Genomic DNA, 23,985 nt, shown 5'->3' on the forward strand with positions numbered 1-23,985 from the left:
TTCCCGGACCGGGGCACGACCCCGCGTCCCCTGCATCGGCAGGCGGACTCTCAACCACTGTGCCACCAGGGAAGCCCTGAGCCATTTCATTTTTAAATTACTTTCAGTTTACCCAATTCAATAAACTGTTCCTATTTGTTTTTATTTCTTTAAAAAGTCTTTTCTGGAGCGGCCAAACTAGAGATGCCATGTTCTAGACAAACCTAAAACAGCCAGGTTTTCTTCCATGTTGGACTATGTTACCATTCTTTCAGTTGGGTACCAAATGAAGAGATTGCTTTACATTCAAGGGCCAAGTTAGATGAAGGTACATTTTTTTATACAGGAGAATCACTCTCACTTTTACCTCCTAGTTCGAGTATTTGCAGTAGTAGAGATATTTGGGATGTGAGGGCAACCAGGTGAAACAGCCGATTTTACTGTAGTTGCCATTTGCTTTGTTCGTGTCACCTATTGCAGGCTTGCTGTGGATAAACGTTTATGGCTTGGAGCAGCATCAGAACTATGGTATTTGAATTACTGCTCTCCATCTCTTTCAGTTGCCTTCCTTTCCCCCATCTTCTCTCCCTTATCCCTTTCAACGTAAGTATAATGGAATGCTTTTAAGTCAAATGCAAATCTACTTTTATCTCAGATTAACAAATTTCAGTACTAATTACTAATTCTTCTGTTACTATAACATTATAATGTAGTCTGTATGGTGGCAGTGCTTTAAGGGTGGTATTTTTAGATTAAATTAGGCACATAGATTACTTTTTACATAGGAGTTAAAATCTCCTTAACAGGAGGATTTAGATACAAGTGCTGATATTATAGAGCTTGATATACTGTTGTGAGAGCATAGAGTTCCTGTAATAAATATTTTAAAAGTGGAGGCATATACTAGGCAACCAAATTTCAAGATCTGCAGGGAAAGTTCATTGCTGATGCTAACTTATAAAGGAAAGAGACATAGAGAACTCCTTTGCCTTTTGAAAGGTTAAAAAATTCAGGACCAATGTGGTCCTGAATTATATAAAATTCTGTACTGCAGTAGCATGCTGTATAATTCATCCTTACTATGCAAATATTTATTTCTTATTTCATTAGTACATAAGTGATGACAGTCATCCTACTTTCACACAGGGAATCCTGAATTGTGCATGCTTTGATTTTTGATGTTAAAGCAGTGCCATTGTATAACACTTATGTCCTTATTGGAGTGTATTTCAGTATAAATAGAAAGCAGCCATTTAAATAGTCTGAAATGCCTTACTGACCTTACCGAGAACTTGGTACATAGGTGAAATACTAGTTTTCTATTTCCATGGGAACTTCCCAGTTAGTGGATTTTATGGAAAATCTGGAGAAATGGTTACTGCTGTTGTGGTGCAGGATAAAGAATAAGGTTTTAGACACATAGATACAGAGAACAGAGTACTGATTACCAGAGGGGAAGGGAGGTAGCGGGAGGATGAAATGAGTAAAGGGGGTCAACTGTATGTTGATGGATGGAAACAAAACTTTGGATGGTGAGCATGCTGAAGTGTATATGGACATCTTCATAAAATGTTGTACACATGAAACAAGTGTTACCTCAACTGAAAAAAGATTAAGGGTTTAGATTTAGAAGACTTGGGCTCACATTTTGGAGTAAACTTTTCTGATTCTTAGTTTCCTTGCATGTAAAATAGGAATGATAATGTGATCTATCTCACTGGACTATGAAGAACCAATTGAGTTAATGTAACTATTAAATGCTTGTATGATGATGATAATATGGTTCAGTTGTCACTCAAGCTATTTCCCCCCCCCCCCAGGATTTGGGGGAAATAAGCTTTAAAAATAGCAAACATTTATTGCACGCTTACAATACAACAGGCAATGGTTCAAGAACAGGCCTAGTGGCTTCATACAAAGGTGGAATGCTCCGGATTGAGAAATGTAGGAAACGTTTGTGGTTCAGAATTTTCCCCTGTGAATATACCTCTGAAATTAAGATAGAAATCAGTGTGAAATACTTAATACAAAAAAATTCACCTGATGAATACATTTTTTAAGAAAAAACTCAGATCTTGTTTTGTCTACATTTAAGTCTAAAAAACCCTGTTTATTTTTCTAATTTAAACTTTTTTTTAAGATTTTTTTTTCATGTAGACCATTTTAAAACTCTTTATTGAATTTGTTACAATATTGTTTCTGTTTTATGTTTTGGTTTTTTGGCCGCGGGGCATGTGGGATCTTAGCTTCCCAGTCAGGGATGAAACCCTCACCCCCAGCATTGGAAGATGAAGTCTTAACCACTGGACTGCCAGGGAAGTCCCTTCTAGTTTAAAATTGACCTTCAGATTCTCTTAAATAATTGATTTTTACTCAGCTGATATTGGATTTACTTTTATTAATATTATTTAATATATAACATATTCAAGAATTCAAGCATTTAAATTCTGTAGTACAATAAAAATATTAATGTAAAGGTCTTTTAATTATTGTATAGGATTATCTACTCTATTCAATTACATCACAAAGAGAATTCTTGAAATTGAAAAATTCTTCTGACAATAAGTTCTTTTTATTTAAATGTCAGAAATCCAACTATATGAAGCCCTTTATAAATTATTCATATTTTCTCAGTTCTTAGTAGACATTTGTTTTAGGTAATTCTCAAATGATTTAAAAGCAATATTTATATTCTAAATGATATTTTTCTGCAACCTAATTTATAACTTGACTCATTTAAAATATTGCCAGGGAATTCTGAAGCTTTTTGGACCTCCACGTAGCTAAGGATTGTCAACTGGGTGAAGTTTTTAGAAGCTGCTGAGTAGTCTGTAGCTGATAAAGTCTAACAGAAGGACTTACTGTATTCCATCCGTTTATTTCTTAGCTATTCATGGAGAGAACATAGAGGTCGTATAAGAGCTGATTTTATTATAGCATCATGGTGGCTGTCACCTGCAGCTAGTTTCTGTCTCCTGAGGTCTGTAGTGCAGCCAAATGCAGTTTGTTTTATACTCTGAGAAAATATTACTGCCACATTACTGCTTACATGCCATGTGTCACAATAAATCTAGCTGCTGCTTGTCTGTTCTGTACTTTTCTGAGTGTATTTTCCTGTAGAGAGGGCTCTCATGATTCTCTTTATTATCCTTCTTTTTTTTTTTTGTCATTTAAAATGTCCTTTAACTATTTCTCTCCCAGTTTACCTCATTATTATCTAACACATTTAGTCTACCAGAGTTTTGTAGTACTGTGTGAGGCTTGGAACAAACAGCATTAAATATGTTTTGAACACTTTTATGAGGTTCCTTTTCTTTCCACTATATTTTACTATTGATCACTTTCAGTTAGTTTACTGGGAAGGATTAACTTTTTTCCTTTTATATTTATGGAATTTAAGAGAATGTTTTCAAAGGAACATGTGAGAATGTGGTGCCAATAATCGTAAAGCATACAGCAAAATCTTATAGCATGCTTTGAAATTTTAAAGGTGCATTTTCATTGCTCATCCACTCCATTTTTTTGTAATCATCTACCATATGGCCTATTTATAAAAGTGACTTATTTTATACTTTTTTTTGTTAATGTTATATCTTTTTCAAGTGTGATAGAAATAGTTATTTTAAACAATTTATGTATGTTTATACATATGCATATATATAAGCGATGATGTAGAAATAATATAGAAACTCATAAGTTGCCACATATAGGTGGGGATTTAAAGACGACTATGTAATGACACTACATGTAGAAGTGTAAGTATTGCATTAATTATGCATAATACATTTATGTAGCCTTTTATGGTTTATAGGACACTTTCACATCTGTTGTCTTACTAGACATGTGAGTCCTAACAAGGGCTGTCATTTACTGAACCCCAAAGTGGGTAAGTTATTTGATTTTTGACTTCGGTTTATTAATGTCACTTATGTTTTACATAGAATTATTATTAGAAAATAGTAAAAGATACTGTCCTTAAGAAAACTTAAAATTGCAGAAATTTTAATTCAGATTATCCATATAAAATATAGACTACCAAAACTGAAATTTATTCATATATTAATTTTACCACATGCTAACATCTTTGACTATTGTATATTTATTGTAAATTCTCTAATTGCTTATCTCAGAGATTTTCAAGCTTTATTATAAAATATGTCATTCTTTAGTTTCATCCCTAACTTATGTACCCAATTGTAAATTTGGTGGTTGTATCATTGTAAATTTATACTTTCTGTGGCAGCCTGTGTAGTTTGACCTACCCAGCAGCTACTGATTGTTGATTAATATAATTTTCTAGTTGTCACATTATAATGGTAGGGCTGAAGACAGTGCCATTTCCTCCTTTTCCAACATTAGTTTTAGTGCCCTGAGATGTTTTACCCATCACAATCTAGGAATGTTTATTCAAAAGTTACAGTTGGACAGTAGTAAAATTTTAGAAAAAAAATGTTACAGATTTTTTTTCTTAACCTAGGAAATGTAGCTTAGTTCGTCATAACTCTTGTGTTGTTGTCTTGTCTTACATTTTCTATGACTAACTTGTTTTTTTTTTTTTTTTGCGGTACGTGGGCCTCTCACTGTTGTGGCCTCTCCCGTTGCGGAGCGCAAGCTCAGCGGCCATGGCTCACGGGCCCAGCCGCTCCGCGGCATATGGGATCTTCCCGGACCGGGGCACAAACCCGTGTCCCCTGCATCGGCAGGTGGACTCTCAACCACTGCGCCACCAGGGAAGCCCTATGACTAACTTTTATACCAAATTGAATAAGCCATTAGCTTTTAGTCTGTAGGAATGTGGATCCATAGATATTTCCCATTAGACAAAAGAAAATCTATAAAAGTGATATCTCTCGGGGCTTGGTCTTCCTAGCTGGCCTAATGGTCTAAAGCAGTGTAGTACTGTACTCTTATGAGAAAGAACTATGTTGGATGATTCCCTTAACATCCAGAAATAATAATTGGAGAGTTGTGTACACTCTTTCAGGGAACTTTAACTTTTCTACTAAATACCACATTTATTAAGCAAATATTCTGATTCAGGGAATTCATGTTATAAATTTTATACTTTTGAAACTATTACTGATCAAAATTATAAACCTTGTGTATCTTGTGTCATTTAAAATTAGAGCTTGCTGTGAAATAATGAGATATACTACATTTAGGTTGCCATGTTGTTTTGATAAGTTTTTTTTTTTTAAGAACTTCTCTTCAAAAAACACCTCCAGGGCTTCCTTGGTGGCGCAGTGGTTGAGAGTCCGCCCGCCGATGCAGGGGACATGGGTTTGTGCCCCGGTCCGGGAAGATCCCACATGCCGTGGAGCGACTGGACTCGTGAGCCACGGCCGCTGGGCCTGCACGTCCGGAGCCTGTGCTCCGCAATGGGAGAGGCCACAACAGTGAGAGGCCCGTGTACCGCAAAAAAACCCAAACAAACAAACAAACAAAAAAACCACCTCCATTGGTGATTGTTGCACAGCTTTGTGAATATAATAAAACCCACTGAATTGTACACTTTAAAAGTGTGAATTATGTGGTATGTGAATTATATCTCAATAAAACTGTTATTAAAAATTCTACTGTACAAAATGTTTTCATAGGTGCAAAGTAATAGAATTTCAATTTATATTCACTATTAATTTAAAAAAATTGTTAACCTTAATAAATGTTTAAAGCTTTAGAAATATGAAATTATGTATGACTTAAGAAAATAATTTGTTCTTATTCAGTAGTAACATGTTTATTATAGAAATTTCAGAAACTCTAGATAAGAAAAGACATTTTAAAAATGTGCGGATATTTTAATATTCGCATCTATCCTGTATTCTGTCCCTAAGCTTTCTCTGTACTTAACTACTTCCTTGGCATCCATACTTTTCCCACCAGCTTTCATTATTTATTTATTTATTTATTTAAAATTTATTATTTTTGGCTGCATCAGGTCTTAGTTGTGGCACACGGGCTCTGTAGTTGTGGCATGTGGGCTCTGTAGTTGCAGCATGCGGGCTTAGCTGCCCCGCAGCATGTGGCATCTTAGTTCCACAACCTGGAATCAAACCTGCATCCCCTGCATTGGAAGGCGGATTCTTAACCACTGGACCACCAGGGAAGTCCTGTTGCTGGCTTTCATTAGTAGTACATAGCTTTTCATGACCATCTTAGGAAAACAACCAGTTGTAAAAATATCTTCTTATAAGAGTAAAAAAGCATTGAAAGCACTGAAGAGTAAAAAAGAGTGAAAGCATTGGCTTTTCTTCCTGGACTATGAGAGGTGTACATGAGCAATGAGATCATTATCTTAAATACAATAAATATCTTGCAGAATATCTTCTGAAATACAGTAAGCTTGGGATTTTGCTGTAAAATTTTGCTTTAAAACATTTTGGATTTAAAGTGAAAACTCTGAATGTTTGATAAATAGTATTGTGGCATTGGTTCTTGTGTAGATGGTATATTTTCTTTTAAACTTTTGTTACCATTTTTAGCATTAACTTTCTAGCAGCTAAAATTGTTCAAAACATAGTTTAAAGATAAATGCAATATCAGGCTTTGAATTTTTTTTTTTTTTTTTTTTTTTTGGTAAATACTAAGAACTGAGTACAAAATGAGGGCTGTATTGTGGATTAAGTTGAATATCTTAAGGCTGTGCTGTTCTGATAACTGAACCTGAAGTGACCTTTCTCAGACACAATTACAGAGCTGTATGTTTTTCCTTTAATTTCATCAGGGGTTTAATTAGTATACAAATAAAACTTCCCTTATCTTCCTTTCTACCTAATTGGCTTGTCTTCGCTTATATATGAAGTATGTGAAAGTGGGCTGTAATTAGGGTGACCGTGTTAACCTTTTTTCCTCAAATGTACTGTTGCCTAAAGGCCTCAAGGCCTAAAAACAGTGCTTTGGATTATTGCTTTGCAATCGCTGTGGTTGTCCCATAGGTTTTCTCATGAGCAGAAGGGCTTTGGGTGCTGCAGGTTCCCACTGCTTAACAGGATCTTCATTCTTCTCCCCACTAAATGTTTATTGATTATCTTGCTGTTCCAGGCTCAGCCTCCAACAACTTAATATCAGGTGACAGTCAGGAGAGTTCTCCAAGTAATTAGAGTTGAGCATTGGGGGAACAATTAGGAGCAGAGTTATTAAACTTGATTTATCCTATTCTCCCCTGAACAGTTTCTTGGATATCAGGACATCACACTTTCACAGTCTGCCCTGGTTGAGAAATTAGTGGCTAACCTGCTTGCTTATCATCACTGCCTAGCTGCCCAGAGGTACACCCTCTTGGTTTCAGTCCTTCAGTTGGAAAAATTAGAGTCCATAAAGTTTATCATGGGTTTTAATTAGATAAATCTGAACGGGAGAAAAGAAAAGCTGAAGTTAAAATTTTATATGTGTCTGTAATATATATTACATATGGTATGGGTACATATGTATATACATCATATATACACACACACACACATGAATATGTTTTTCTTATTTTAAAGCTTAGTATTAGGATTTTTAAGGATTCTACTTTTGTCATCAAACACAAAAATGTGAACATCAGAGAAAAGACATATTACTGAATCACTTTTTATGTCTTGGTGTTTTGCATACATCACCACGAACCTTAGGACTCATTGATGTACATAGATTCCATTGTGATGTTCCTCAGCTCTTTAAAATGAGAATGCTGTGTCCATAAGTTATATAACTATGATTATTCTTTTTTCAAAAACTGTTATCTCTTCATTTTTACACTAAGGAAGTATGATCCATATCACCTATTTATACCATTTTTTTTGTTTGTTGTCTGTAATTTCAGTCTTAGAGTAGGCTATTCATCTGTACCTCTGAAATAGTGCAAGCTTTAGAAGAGTTTGGTGGCTCCCTGCTATTGCCCCTGAGAGAAGGAGATGAAAGCTGATGGTAACTGGAAGATTTAGATATATAGTGGAGATTCTAATTCTATGAGTTATATCTTCTTTGGAAGGAGATCATAGAATTGCTGAAAAGTCAAGTATGGTTTTATAGTGATTTTAAGGTCATGGGTTCTCTCAGATTGGACCAGTGAGCTTCGCTCTGGGTAAGGCTGGAATCAATATCCTGAACATCCCTCACAAATATACACCTCTAGTCATAAGAATTACTGAGCAATAGAATTTGAATGGAGTGGCACATTCTATTATTTCTGTTGGAAAAATAACTCAAGCTTTATGTGTAACTGGTGGTGGATCATTAATTTTATATTCACATCTGAAAAATAGCATTTTTTATTACCTGAAAGATGTCAGAAATATTGCCTTTAAAAGGACTCAAATGGGTTTTATTTTTTTAAAGAAAGATATCTCATGATACTTCAGTGCCTTTAAATATCTTAACATTGGCACAAAATAAGTAGGTTTAGCATGGCTTTTCAAATCTATTCTTTGTTGTCTTTTTAAGTTGGTTTGAATCAGTGACTATTTCCATAGTGGGTTATTCTTAAAGATCTGTTAGTACTAAAAATTTAAAATAAAACATAATATCTAAAAAGTAGTCACAGTTTGCTTATTTTTAGTTTCTTGACTTGTATTTGTCTGGCAGCAACTTGACTGTTTGAAAGTGAAATACTGAATTAAATTTCTTTTAGCATTTAAAAATAACTAGTTTAAGGGTAAGCTGGGACGAAGTGAGAGAGTAGCATTGACATATATACACTACCAAATGTAAAATAGATGGCTAGTGGGAAGCAGCTGCATAGCACAGGGAGATCAGCTTGGTGCTTTGTGACCACCTATAGGGGTGGGATAGAGAGGGTGGGAGGGAGACGCAAGAGGGAGGGGATATGGGGATATATGTATACATACAGCTGATTCACTTTGTTATACAGCAGAAACTAACACACCATTGTAAAGCAATTATACTCCAATAAAGATGTTAAAAAAAAAATACCTGGTTTTGCTTTCAATTCATATTGTTCAGATTGAATTAATTGTTTTAGCTCCATGCAGGCAGCTTGAGTTTTTATACTACTTATTGTGAGTGCATTAAATTAATATTATTAGAAAAGTTTTAAACATGAAATTATTGCATCTTGGTTGTTCTTTACTGGGTATTTGAAGCATAGTTGTGAATGTTAATGTGTGGCTACACTCTTAGAAAGAAGAAAAAATATTATGTGTATGCAATCAATTATTTAGTTCACTGTCCAACAAACTTAATTGAAAAACTGGTTGATAAGCTCATATTCTAGAAATTTCATAGGCAAAGGAATGAGCAGATTTTTAGTGCTAAGAGATCCTCTGATCCCTATATTATTTTACATCCTAGAATTTAAAATAAGAAAATACTCCTTTAACTTACGAGTTTTTGAGTCTAAGACCTTTAGCCTTAAAGTTCCAAGATGAAATTGTACTCTTGTATCTTGAAATTTTTGTGCTAAGTGAATATTTCAGATTAAAGCACATAGCAAATATCAATCGACAGATTTTATACTTCTATGACTAGGAAAATATTTATGGAACATAATTTCAAATGCAAGTATTGTTTATAACTCTCTCTGTTGAAACATGTTGATCACGTTTGTGTTTTCTCTGACATGCGAGTTTTTTATGGGAAATAAGTGAATTTTATTTTCGAGTCCAGTGTGTTTGTTCACTGAGATGAGCAAACTGTTCATCTGCAACGTAACTGTTATTGATACATTTAAAAAGAGAGTAGTGGTGCTTTTAAATTTTGGGTTCCCCATTCTCTTAAAGGTATCCTAATCTACCTTTTTCTCCATCACACACATACTTTGGCCTATGATAGTTCTTGTTTTAAATAGACTCTAAATTTCATGTGCTTTTTCCATTGAAATCTTTATTTTTTATCATTAAAAGAAAATGCAACCTGAGGTTTTTAATAATCAGATATTTTTTCGTAAGAATAGAATGTATTTGCCTTGCAGTATTTACAAAAACAAAACAGAGTTGTATTTTGCAGCTAAACCTTTTTGAAAATCTTATCAGTTCTATCATTTCTAATTAGTAAGTATGTAAAAGTTTTTGCAGAAAATTTGTTAAACCTTGATGGGTAATGACCCAAGTCTACTTCTCAGTCAGTCTGTATCCTTCTTTGTTTAATAGCCTATGGCATAAATTGAAGTTAATTATCAGGGCTGACAGGTAACTCTGCTTTCTGTCTGCTTGCAGAGTCTCTCCGAGGCAAAGATGGAGCTGAGAAGAAAAGATCAATCTCTGCGGCAGCTCAATAGACATCTTACCCAGCTGGAGCAGGACAAGCGTGGACTGGAGGAGAACATCCGCGATGCAGAGAGTGCCCTCCGCATGGCAGCCAAGTGAGCATTTGGACCTTGGGGAGATCACTTAAAACAGACAAAAGATCAATTCTTACTTTCATGCTCTGGGTTTTAGCCCTGGATAATACAGTGTTAGAAAACAAAAGTACAGCTGTCTCTCTTTGAAATTCTCTGATATATCCTCAAAAAAGAAAACTCTTAACATACTAAATGTATATTTTATTGAGAAACCTTAGAAAAGAATAAGTTTCTATATAACCTCTAATGCTGTGTATTTTAGTTTCTGTTGTAGCATTACATGTTTGAAATCAGGTTTTCATTAACTTGAGATGTAAGACTCTATATTTTAAAGTCTTGAATAGTTTCTCTTATCACATATTTCTCATCCCTTTCTGCCCCACTGCCTCCCAAATTTTCTTCTGCATATATTATACTAATATTGCAAGTAATATTTCCATAAAGAAATGCTAGTATATAATCAACGTGTGTATTGTAGCATCTTTTTAAGTGCAATAAAAACATATTGATCATGGAAAATTCATTTAAGTTTATAGCTGTATATTCAAATATGTTAAATAGAGAAAAATATGCAATTTTCAGAGTGGGCAACTGTGTAAATGTGATGAGAGTGTTTTTCCTTTTACCAGGTAATCAAGTTGACATACACTGTGAAGTTCAAATTGAATAGTTCTCTTGGGTATTTTTATTTGTTCCCCACATCAAATTTCATGGAGCACTTTAAGACAGTCCTTTTTACAACAGCATGGCTTAAAGAAAATCTATTTATGGATTAAACATCTAATTTTAATAAACTCAGTGTTTTCTAAATTTGGAGTTCTGGATTCCTGTACTTGCAAATACATGCACACATATACATATATGTATGTATATATATATTTGCACATGTATAACTACAACTTAAAAATGTTTGGAGACAAACTCTTGGTAAGCATAACATAAGAAATATGAATGTAATGTGTAAACTAAGTCATAAAACGGGCAGTTTGCAATCCTAGGATACCCACAGCTTTGTCAGTGGGCTTGGGATATTGCTCACACATAATGAAAAAATGAGTGTACACAATGCCACAATATTGGCATGTTTGAATACCCACCAATACATTTTTGGAAAATTGTAAGGCTCTATAACAGTGCACTACCATATTAGTTATATGTAATTATCATTTTTAAAAAATATGTTTGACTGAATCAGCTTTTTGCTGTCATTTTTCAGTCTCAGTTTCCTCATGTCAAATGAGAAGCTTAGCATAGGTAACTTTTAGTACGTCTCAGAGCATTGAAAATTCTAAGATGAATGAAAACAAGATTATAAAACCTCTAGATTCATATTGTGCCTTCAGAATACTGCTGGGAGTTCAGGAGTTTGTCAAGTCTGAGATCTGTGACCATGGGCACATGTGCTTATAAGAAAGCTAAAGAAAGCTAATTTGAAATTTGGAGAGCTAATACATTATTTACGGTTTTCAATTTATAATTCACCATTAAAATTTTGTCTTCAGCATTCTCATCCCAACTTTTAATTTCATCATGAAGGCTAAACTCAATATTACAAGGCTAGAGAAGAAAATAGTAACTTTGCATATTTCTAGTCAAGGCCATAGAAGGTTTTTGTGTAATTATTATAGCACAAAAAACCCATGGAGCAGGGAAAATATTATTGTGCCCAGTATGACCATTTATATCTCCAGCACTAGTATTTCTAAAGTCTTTTTCATTAGAAGCCAAAAGAATGCACGTTTAGCCTTTTCAGCACATTGTAAATCAATAATGTAATCACATGATTTCTTTTTTCTTTCTTTCTTTTTCACTCTCTTTTAACTTTGAAAATATCCGTAAGAATTTCTCCGCCCTCTAAATTTTGGCAGGCAGTATAACTGAAGATAAGAATTAAATGCGGAAATACACTAGTGAATATGGTCAGGTTTTACACTTTAGGAAAAACCAACCCTTATTTTTCAATAATAGTCACTTATACTAAAATGTGTAGCAATTATAGTAAGGTTTGGGTTTTACTAACACCTAATCTTTATTTTGTTTCTAGGGACAAAGAATGTGTTGCTCATCATATGAGAACAGTAGAAAATGTGCTTCATAAGGTATTATAATTTTTCCTCAATATTGTTCAAATTGTATTGTGACACAGTTCTCCTAGTTATTAATTTTATTAACTGCAAAGTACTTTAATTCATTTTGTAGCTTTCTTTAAAAATAAATTAGCAAAAGGATCCTTTCAGATGACTGAAAATTTGTATTGAACAATGCTATATTGCATAACTTTTTTCAGAATTCACTTTATGTATATGATAAAACTATGAAAATAGTGGTTTCCCCAAACTGGTATAATTGCACTTGAGTTATTTGTGGTCTTTGCTGACTGAACTAGAGGTCATTAAGATTCATATATGTCTCATAATGATAAAATGTTTGACTACACTGTCTAACCTCTTACCACTCTTAAACCTACTATCCTACATACATATATGAATATAGAGAGAGAGACATAAAGTATTGTATTTGGCAGTACTCATATACCTTAACCTAGGCAGTAATGTTTTTCAAGTTGTAACTTACCTTTTTATAGGAATGTATTCTTAAAGTAGAAATTGAATATACTTAATAATAGTCTGTTATTTTCAATTTGATTATTTCTGTATGATAAATTGACTTTTAGTTTGTAGTGATGAACAGCATAATAAGGATATTACAATATTACTAAAAACTTAATATCATTAAGTGTTGACTCAATACTGACTGAGTACTTTGTTAGCACTCCAGATTCAAAGATGTCTCATTATTTCATTATTTAAAAGTAGAGAAATGTTATTTGTTTCTGTTATTATTTAACAGACAATTTGTTGGAATAATGTAAATACCTAGTACTTTTAAGATATATGGAATTTGTGAATGAATCATATTTAGAATAATTTTGTGAATCAAATTTTTTATACAGTATAGTTTTAAATCACTTAAAAATATCCTAAAAACTAATCCTGTTAAGGAACTACAAAATAAAATCAATAAACATATTTAATACATTTTAACATTTTAAAAACAATGGACCTCTGTATTCTTTGATATTGAAGGTGACTAGCAAAAAGTGACTCACAGAAAGTATTCTGAAAAAAAGAATCTAATACTCTGAGTGCTATTTTTAAGCAATATTATTTGAAATTGTGATTTCTCCTCCTTCCCACTTAAAAAAATTTAGCCTGTCGGTATAGTTTAAATATAATCACATCAAATCCATATATGCTAGAAATCTGAAATTTAGGTTTGTAGGAAAAGAGACATCTTTGGTTAGATTTTTTTTGGTATGTGGTGAGACTTTCGATAGGAAAAATAAATTATGTCATGTATTTGGCATACCTTTTTATACCAGTTAATGTTGCCTTTGAAATCAATTGTTTGTCATCTCCCCAGACAGAGGAAAGTAATGTTGGTTAGCAGCTGTTTTGGGAATGGACTTTGATATCAAACAAAAACCATCATCAACGTGAAATATAAATGTTGTACCTTACCCTTTCATTATGAGAATGGCAAAATATGTATTTTAAATACAATAAAGACTGATTGCAGCAGGACAGTTGTAATCATGCGCTTCTTCATTTGCAGTTCTTTTGATTTTCGTGTCATATGGAAAGAAAGATGTCTGCAGAATTGGCCTACAACCACTGTAGATTTACTTTTGCTATATGGCTTTTTAATCTCCCTTCAGATGTAATAGTTAGTTATTTTGATTTAAGTCTCTGGAAATTTCTATGTGTATAGTGATTTTTAAATTATCAATTACTTTTCAAGCTTGAAGTGAAAATTTAGGAAAGGCTAATTGATTATTGGGCTAATTCTCTTTTCTACGAAGTGTGGGTGAGAATGAATGGGTGATTAAGGAAGAGACCCAGAGGGTACCTCTGAAGCTCTCAGGAGCTCTCAGGTGCAGCCCACCTGTCTTCAAGCCGGAGTTTGCAGGTTTATTTTTTTTGGCCACTGTGGACTGTCCAGTGGCATTTTGCTGTCTTGGAGAATCTAAGAGTAATATAGAAGGAGGGTCCAGGCTCTTTCATGGTACAGTAAAAATGACTGTGGTTACATCCAAGCTCTTCAGCATAGTTTACTGTACATAGTCAAATAGTATAGCTATTCATATTTCTTAACCACATACGTTTGCAAGGTATGCACCAGTTATTCTAGAATAAAACCAAATTTTAACCTGCTGAATTGAATTTTAATACTAACTTCTGACACAATAATCAAATAAAAAGAACTTACTTTCATGTAGACATTATTTTCTTGTACTTTAAAGAACTTAAACTAAACATGTTTGCTTTTAGGAAAAGTGATTACTTTTTGGATATTTGTTAATGTTTAAATTTGACGCATTAACATTCAACCTTTCAGATCCTAAAACTGTATTATACACAGCTGTTGACTGTATATTATTTTCAAAATCCCATTTGGGACTGATACTAGTATTTAATAAAGAAGGCTAGTCATTTTAAATTTAAAAGCATATACATTTTTTTTTCAAAGAAACAGAAGTTTTTTTAAAAAAATTACATTTAAATATATTTTATTTATGGTTGTTTTAAATAGAGGCCAGAAGTTAACTTTTTATTAAGAAACATTTTTGGGGCTTATTTCAAGTTATTTGGGGTTAAGAAAAGTAAGACAAAGAGAAAAACAAAATCATTACAACTTTTCATGAGGTACATTTTTTTTAATACACACACTTTTCTATTTAGTTGAATTCTGAACTACTTTTTGTATTTTAGAAAAAACATAACTATTGAACTTTTAAAAAATCACCATTTAAACCATTTAAAAAATGTACAGTTCAGTGGCTTTCAATATATTTACAATGTTGTGCAACCATCACAACTATCTAACTCCAGAATATTTTTATCACCCCCAAAAGAAACCCAGTAGCCATTAAGCAGTCACTCCTATACCCCCTCATCCCATTCTGTGTGTTGTCTTTTTACTTTTTTGTTAGTGTCCTTTGATCAGCAAAAGTTTTGAACTTTGATGAAGTCCAGTTTTTTCTTTTGTTGCTCATGTGTTTGGTCTCATATCTAAGAATGCATTGCCAAATCCAAGGTCATGAAGATTTTACCCTATGTTTTCTTCAAAGAGTTTTATAGTGTTAACTCTCATATTTAGGTCTTTGGTCCATATTGAGTTAATTTTTGTATGTGGTATGATGCAAGGATCCAGCTTCACTCTTTTCCATGGATATCCAGTTATCCCAGCACCATTTATTAATAAAAAGACTGTTCTTTCCTTCCATTCAGTAATCTTAGTAGCCTTAGTGAAAATCAGTTGACTATATCAATTGACAAATCAATTGATCATATGAAAATATAACTGATTTTTGGGTGTTGATCTTGTATACTGCAACTTTGCTGAATTTATTAGCTCTAATAACTTTTTTATGGATTCTTTAAGACTTTCTGTATATAAGTTTATGATATCTACAAATAGAAGATAGTTTTACCTCTTTCTAATTTGGATGCCCGCCCTCCTCCCTCCCTTCCTCCCTCTCTTCCTTTTCTTTCCCTCCCTCCCTCCCTTTATTCCTTTATTTCATCTCATTGCCTGACTAGAACTTCCAGTCCTAGCCATATGATAATATGATGACAACAGACTTTCTTGTGTGTTGTTCCTAATCTTATGGGGAAAGCTTTTGGTCTTGCACCATTAAATGTTATAGACGTCCTGTATCAGATTGAGGAAGTTCTTTCCTGTTTCTAGTATTTTGAAGTTTTCTTGTCATGAAAGGGTGTTGTTGGGCTTTGTCATATGCTCTTTCTGCATCAAATGAGATGATTGTTTTTTTTAAATCTTCATTCTGCTAATGTTGTGTACTGCATAGATTGACTTATATATGTTAAACCATCTTTGCATTTCTGGTATAAACACCACTTCATTGTGGAGTATAATCATTTGAATATGCTGCTAGATTTGGTTTGCTAGTATTTTTTGAGGATTTTTGCATCTATGATCCTAAGAGATATTGGGCTGCAGTTTTCCTGTTATATCTTTGTCTGGCTTTGGTTTCAGAGTAATACTGGCCTCATAGAATGAATTTAGGAGTAGCCCCTCCACTTCAATTTTTTTGGGAGACTTTGAGAAAGATTGGTGTTAATTGTTTAAATTTTTGGTAGAATTTACCAGTAAAGCTGTCTGGTCCTGCGATTTTCTTTGCTGGAAGCTTTTTGAATACTGATTCAATCTCTCTCCTTGTAATAAATCTATTTAGATTATCTGTTTCTTTTTGATTCAGCTTTGGTAGTTCATGTGTTTCTAGGAATTTATCTTTTTCATCTAGGTTATCTAATTTGTTGACATAAAGTTGTTCATTTTCTTAGAATTGTTTTATTTCTGTAAGGTCAGTAGTAAAATGTCCCCAATTTAATTCTAATTTTTGTAATTTATTAATCTTTTTTTCTTGCTGAGTCTAGTTAAGGTTTGTCAATTTTGTTGATCTTTTCAAGGAACCAAATTTGGTTTTCTTGATTTGCTCTATTATTTTTCTGCTCTCTATTGTGTTTATCTCTGTTCCAATCTTTATTATTTCCTTCCTTTTGTTTGCTTTGGGTTTAGTTTGATCCTCTTTTTCCAGTTCCCTCAGATAGAAGGTTAGTTTATTGATTTGAGATCTTTGTTCTTTTTACATGTAGGCGTTTAAGCTATAAATTTCCATGTGAACACTGCTGTCGCTGCTTCCCATAAGTTTTGGTATGTTGTGTTTTTGTTTTCATTTATCTCAAAGTATTTTCTAATTTCTCTGTGATTTCCTCTTTGACCTATTCATTGTTTAAGAGTGTGTTGTTTAATTTCCAAAATATTTGGGCATTTTCCAGATATCTTTTTGCTATTTAGTTCTAAGGTAATTCTGTATGGTTTGAAATAGTTTATAAGTATTGTTTTATGTAGTTGTCTTTTAAATCATATAGGAAAAAAGAGGAGTTACAAATCATAAATACATCAATACTGACTTTTATATTTATGTATTCAGTTTCCTTCACTGGTATTCTTGATTTCTTCTTGTGGATTTGAGTTACTGTCTAGTGTCCTTTCATTTCGGACCAAAGGACTCCCTTTAGCCTTTCTTCTAGGGCAGGACTAGTGGTGAAGAGCATGCTCAGCTTTTTATCTCGGAATGGCTTACTTTCTCCTTCATTTTGGAAGAATATTTTTGTTGGATATAGAATTTTAGATTGACAGTTTTTTTCCCCCAGCACTTTGAATATGTCAACTCCAAAATTTCTATTTGGTTCCTTTCTATGCTTTTTATCTATTTATATTTCTCATTTGCAAGATGTTACTCTCGCGGTTTCCTTTGGTTCTTTGTACATGGTTTCCTTTAACTTTGGAAACACATTTGAAATAATTGCTTTAAAGTCATTGTGTGATAATCTAGTATCTAAGCTTCCTCAGGAACAGTTCCTATTAATTTCTGTTTTTCTTATGTATGGGCCATACCTTCTTATTTCTTTACATACTTCAAAATTTTTTGTTGAAAAGTAGATATTTTGAATATATAATGTGATAACTCTGGAAATCAGATTCTCTCCCAACCCTAGTGTTTGTTGTTGCTGTTTACTTTAGTAGTTTTTGTTTGCTCAGTGACTTCCTGAACTAATTTCATAAGGTCTGTATTCTTGGTCATGTGTGGCCACTGAAATCTCTGTTCTGTTAACTTAGTGGTCTGTTAGTATTTCGATGGAGATTTCCTTAAATACCAAGATTCAGGTGATTTTTCTTGATTAAGATTTCACCTGGTTGCTGTAAACTTTCAGATAGTTTTCAGAGTTCTGAAAAAGTTGATTCTGATAAATTTTGCCAGTTTATTCATTGCTTTTATGTAGGGACTGGCTTTTGGAGTTCCTTACTCTGCCATTCTTCCTAACATCTCTCCCTAAAATTGTATACATTTATTTTCCTAATAATTTTACCAGAAGGCTACTAATATTACTGATAATATATCTTCTCAGGAATTGAAATTTTTTAAAAATTAAGAGCCCTCCAAACATGCTTAATTATTTCTATTGTGAGGAAAAGAGGGAAAGTACAATAATTACATCAAAATAATTTTCAGGACAGGGTAATGATTGGATGGATAGGGTAATGTCTGGATTATTTAGGGTTAGGTATGAGAAAATTAAGTTATGTTAGTATTTATTTGATACTAACAGAGAGATGTCCTGTTTTACTGTAGCTGTGGGTGGAAGTAAGTCGATTTTGGTAAAGTTGGAATGTGGGGAAGAATCTGAATATTTTTTGTAGTCTTTTTAAAATTATTTTTCAATTAGCAGAATGGCTGGATTCTTGAGGCTTTTAGAGATTGCTTGAGTTTGGAAGGATTAAAGTGTTTCCTATGTATGATCATAGTGTACTATAAACTTTAAAATTACCTCTGAACATTTATGAGAAGTGTCAGATGCCTTTTCAATAAGATGACTAAAAGATAAAACAGGAAGTCACAATCTTGAAACCTCAGAAGATTAGAATACCTGAATCTATAAATCCTGTAAATTTATAAGCCTGAAGTGACACTAGACCAATGACTAGGAAGTTACAGGGGTTTTTGATGATGCTCTTGGATTTGCTTGTACAATGAAGTCACTTAAAACCTCTAATCCAACATAAAACACAATATTTACTGTAAATAGTTAAGTCCTACAAATGCTTTTTGAATGTATATTATGGGCCAGAAACTGTACCCGCCTTTGGGGAAACAAACAAACACACAAACAACAACAACAACAATATTATATATATGTATGTATGTAGGTAGGTAGGTAGGTACATATCTCATAGTCCCTTTCTTCAAGGTAGAGACACAGATAATTCCAGTATACTATGATAAATATGCATCCATAAGATGCAGTTCCATATCCATTTAGATAGGGTTATTCATCTATGCGGCATGCTTAGAAAACCCAAGCGTTGGATGGAAATTTTTTAGAAGAAAATTAAAGCCTGGAAGGGGTTTGAAGTATGAGGAAAGACGGGAAAGGCATTCCAGCAGAGAGAGTAGCATGTGCAAGTGCATGGAAGCATGAATAGCCAAATAGCCTCAATTCAGTTTTAAGTGCAACGAGAGTGCTGAATGAGGCAGGTGGCAGCCAGGTCACAGAAGAACTTTTTTTTTTTTTGGCTGTTTTAAGAATCTTGGATCTTTATTATGGAGGAAGTGAGACTAAACTAGGGTTTAAGCTAAGGAGTGATGTGGTCAGATTTCTGTACTGAATTGGGGCTCTAGGGGGCACATCTGCAGACTGGAAATACTGAGTAATGAAGGTGGTTTTTAAGAACTGTGATTCTGTAGGCTAGATGAGTGCTGGTGAAGGTTTGGGCCAGGAGAGTGATGACTGGTGGTGTCAGAAGAAAGGATATGAAGCTCATTTAGTAAAATGGCACATGGAGATGTGAAAGGCAGGGGAGGATGACTCCCAAGATGGGCAGCGTGATTAACTGATGTTGGGAAAACAAAGAGAGGAGCAGGCTTTTTTTCTTTTTTCTTTTTGTTAGGGAGAAAAAGGGAGACAATGATGAGTTTTGTTTTGGAAATACTGAGTTTAAGGTAATATGGAGTGATCAGCAGGATATGTGAGTCAGGACCTCAGGGGAAAAGTCAGGGCTAAAGGTAAAGGTTTGAGATTGATTAACATAATTCTCTCTGGCAAAGAAAGAAGGTAGTATAGCAATTGACAGGAGAAACAAGACATTATAGATAAATGGGAGGCTAGGAAATACATTTTGAGAGATTAATTATGCCACTAGAGTTTGAAGTCCTTGAGGGATGGAATTCTGTCTCCTTAATTTTTATATCCTCAGCATCTATCACAGTGCCTGGTACCCAGTAGGCACTTAATGAATGTTTGTTGAATAAGTCAAACTTTTACCGTCACCCAGTCTCTAAACATAACTAAAGCCACCTCTAGATTCCAGTGGAAGTCTTGCTGATACTGTCTTTATTTTTTTGATTGCTAAAAATAGCATATGTATTTACTTTGCCTAATCAAGCTCTGGAGGAGAAAGCCTAGATTCAATTATAAGGATGTCCCTAGGAAAGAGAGATATGCTAACAACAAATTTATAGGTAATAGCTAGTTTAACTCCTATGAAGTAGAAAGATGATTACTTCTATTGTTAGGGTGGATTCTGAAATAAATAGAGTCAAATAGAATCTGACAGGTGAAGACTCTAAATAGCCAAATCTTTAAATGTGATTTTGTGATCTTACCTTAAAAAATGGTTAATGACAATATTTGGTAATGCATAGTTAACTTTGATTTTTAATTTTCAATGCATTTACAAGGAATACAAAGACCACAGAATAATTTTTATTTAATGAAGCTGACAGTTATTTTAAAGCTGAAACAATGGTCATCTGCCTCTAATAACCCAGCTTTAAGTGACTTATTAATGACTCTCTAACTGTTACTTATGATCTTTGAGCCCCTTTCCGTTCTCAGTTTCTTGATGCTGGTTCTGAAGATCAGCTGTGCAGGACATACAGGTGTTAGCACAGCTGGCTTGCTGATGACAACTCTTCCATATAGCTGTCTTGTGTGTCATCATTCATATTGTTCAGTGTCATTCTGACCTAGCCAAGCTAAAAATGGTGCTCCAGCTCAAGAGGGATTTAAAAACCTTGACAGACTAAAGATGAGACCACAGAATTTCGTGTACGTGTGCTTACCAGTTTTTAGCTTAAACACATCTAAATAACTAATTTCAGTGTGCGTCTGTCTTTACCCTTTGAAATAATTTACCCTAGGAAAGAAAATATCTTTGTGTGGAGAACTGTAGCAATTCATAAATACTTTTCTCTATTCTTGAATATGGGTTTTGTGTTTGTTTAAATAACTCAAGGTCACAGTAATCTATTTATGAGGTGCATTCTATGGTATATAACCTACACCACAGATTTATCATGCTGTCTAGTGCCTTTATAAGATGTCCATGATTAAATCACCCTATTTTTCCAGCTTGATAATTTGATTTGAGGGTTCAGTTTTTCACATCCTTGATTGGGATCTAGCCAGCTTGATAATTTGATTCAAAAGATCAGTTTTTTACTTCCATAATTGGGATGGAACTATAATGTGTGGGGTGTTTGTGGTAGTGGTGGATTTTGCCCTTTTTCTGGTGACAGCAGCAGGCCGTCATTGGAGAGTTCTGGCTCTGCTCCAGAGTTGTAGGTTAAGTTAAATAACCTGCCAGCAGAATAAGGCTAGTTTCTCACTTCTTTCTTTTCAAGTGAGGGGTTTCTGTGCCTGCTGCAGCACCAGTGGAACGCCTGCTCCTGCTGCGAGTGCCAAGGTCTCCTTCCTGCAGGTGTGGAGCACAGCTGGAACTGCTGCACACATCTTGGAACCTCATAGTTTGGGGGTCTTCTCTGTGAGATTATGACCATTGTATAAGGACGATTGCTGCACAGATACTTGTCTCCCAGTATGATAATTTTGTGTGTGTGTGTGTGTGTGTGTGTGTGTGAGAGAGAGAGAGAGAGAGAGAGAGAGAGAGAGAGAGAGAGAGAGAGAGAGAGAGAGAGAGGGAGCAGTGAAGACGGGTGGGGGAGAAAAAACATGAATGAATGAAAATGCCCACAGATCCAATGAAACTACTGAGGAAAATAAGGATGTTTCAATAATAGTCTCCACTGCTTATCACAAAACTACTTTTATGACACACATTTTTGCTAGCTTGCCAGACAAGGGACAGAGGAAAGGAAAAATAAGATAGTGCTGCTTTTTAGGTAGGGAAATGGAAGGAGTACCAAAATCTTGAGCAATTTCCTCATCTATTAACTGTTGATTGTGGATATTTAGAGGCATTATTATTTGTTGCTAGGAGCACTGGACACAGTATCCTCATATTAGGGATGGCAGTAGCTCTTTCACAAGGTGGATGAGAGAATGAAGTGAGGTAGTGTGGTGAGTACTCTGAAAAGTATCAAGTACTTTTGGAAGTGCTAGTGGTGTTGTTGCTAATAGGAATAGTACTGTACTCTATCCATTTCATGGATTGATTAGTTAAGGAAAAGGTAAAAGAGGGAAATATCCATTTAGTTGTAACTCTCCATTTTGTGAATGTCATTTGCATTGCGTTGACACGCTCTAATCCCTGCTTCTGTCACTGGGCACATACCAGGGTGCTGGAACTGTCTAAATATCTTCTTGTTATCCTCTCTTTCCTACTGCCTTGTAGAATTTGCGAGTTTGGAATGATGTTCTTGTTTGATCACATGCTTACCAAGAACCACTGTATGCATAGGGTTTTTTCTGCTGCTAGTGTTATTGCAGGGTATGTAGTTAACTCCGGCGGATTCCCTTCTCTCTGTATTTATAAAAGGCTCTCCAGTATGCCTATACTACTTGTTTAGCCAGATTTTCTGTTGTTTAGGTATTAGAGCGGTGATCAGTCATTGGGCCAGGAAAGTTAGACCCAGTCAAGTTGTGTACTGGACTATGTAAAACTTGAAAGAAGGAGTGAGAAGTATTTGTGAGATGGCACCCTGTGTTAGTGATACAAGGTTTACTCACTAGAAATTGTTCGTACATTCTCTGATGAGATGTGGTCATTTAAAAAAAAAATCTATAGATGGTGAAAAATATAGTCTTTCCTTCTATACCTCTGAGGCAGGGGATGGCCGACATTTTCTGTAAAGGGCCAGAGAGTAAATATTTTAGGCTTTGTGGACCATATGGTCTCTGTCTCAACTGTTCAACTCTATCCTCAATAGCAGGAAAGCAGCCAAAGACTATAGCTAAGTGAGCGGGTGTGGCTGTGTTCCAATAAAACTTTATTTACAACAACAGGCGGTGGTCTGGATTTGGTCCCTGGGCTGTAGTGTGCCAACTGCACTCTGCACTCTAGTGCATAGGGTGAAAAATAATGCCTAGGCTGCTCTAGTGTATAGGGTGAAAAATAGAATAAAGAGAGAAGGGAAAGCAATAAGGAATCAATGGAAGTGGAAGGAAGTACAGAAGAGGAAGTAGGACAAAGGAAGGCAGGGAATGGAGGCATAGTAAAACCTGAACACAGGATGATAAAAGTGGAAGTTACAGGAAATATTGTTGGGATCTGTATATGACGGAAATCTCTCTGGTAAAAAAGGTTTATTTTGAAGTATTGGGGGCCGTAATAGATTGGAATTAATAAAATTTTAGGCAGGTCAGGAGTATGATATAAAAGTCCGATTATCAGTTGCTTTTCCCAGGCATTCAAGATCCAGGCATTGTGTACATCTTCTTACACGTGTTCTCAAATGTATCTGAGTTTTTATCAAAACCCTTACTGCTTCGTCCTGGGTATCCTATTGGTAAAAACACAACTAGTACCATATTTCATGAATTTTTAAAAAATTAATTGGAACATTGGGTGCAGAGGGCTTTATAACTGTGCATGATAAAAGATGCAGGTTCATATTTTGAGAGTTGAGCAGTTTTTCTAAAAATGACTAGTTTAATTTCATAGTTGATGTATCTAGCAGAAATAGTTTTTTGTGTTTTGGTAGCAGTACAGAAGATTAGGAAAGATTGGTGGCTTGTGAGAAAACGCTAATCAGAGGAATAGGAACAGTACAGTATGGATCTTAAGAATCACTTAAACCTGGAACTGGATTGTTACAATAAAATAAATATTTCAAAATGATGTTTTGGCTTCTTAAAAAGTTTCTTTTTTTTTTTTTTTTTTTTTTTTTTTTCTCTTTT

At 34.4% G+C, this 23,985-nt stretch overlaps 1 protein-coding gene across 1 annotated transcript in view; it reads left to right on the forward strand.

Moving 5' to 3' along the window:
- The window catches only part of CCDC171 (coiled-coil domain containing 171), a 349,212-nt gene that overhangs the window by 239,499 nt on the left and 85,728 nt on the right, over nucleotides 1–23,985 (forward strand). Inside the window, exons 21-22 of the mRNA XM_007465652.1 lie at nucleotides 10,134–10,279; nucleotides 12,303–12,357. Coding sequence (XP_007465714.1) covers nucleotides 10,134–10,279; nucleotides 12,303–12,357 — 201 coding nt within the window. The remainder of the gene's footprint in view (nucleotides 1–10,133; nucleotides 10,280–12,302; nucleotides 12,358–23,985) is intronic.

The sequence above is a fragment of the Lipotes vexillifer genome, unplaced genomic scaffold (genome assembly GCF_000442215.2).
Source record: "Lipotes vexillifer unplaced genomic scaffold, Lipotes_vexillifer_v1.1 scaffold31, whole genome shotgun sequence".
NCBI classification, from domain to species: domain Eukaryota; kingdom Metazoa; phylum Chordata; class Mammalia; order Artiodactyla; family Lipotidae; genus Lipotes; species Lipotes vexillifer.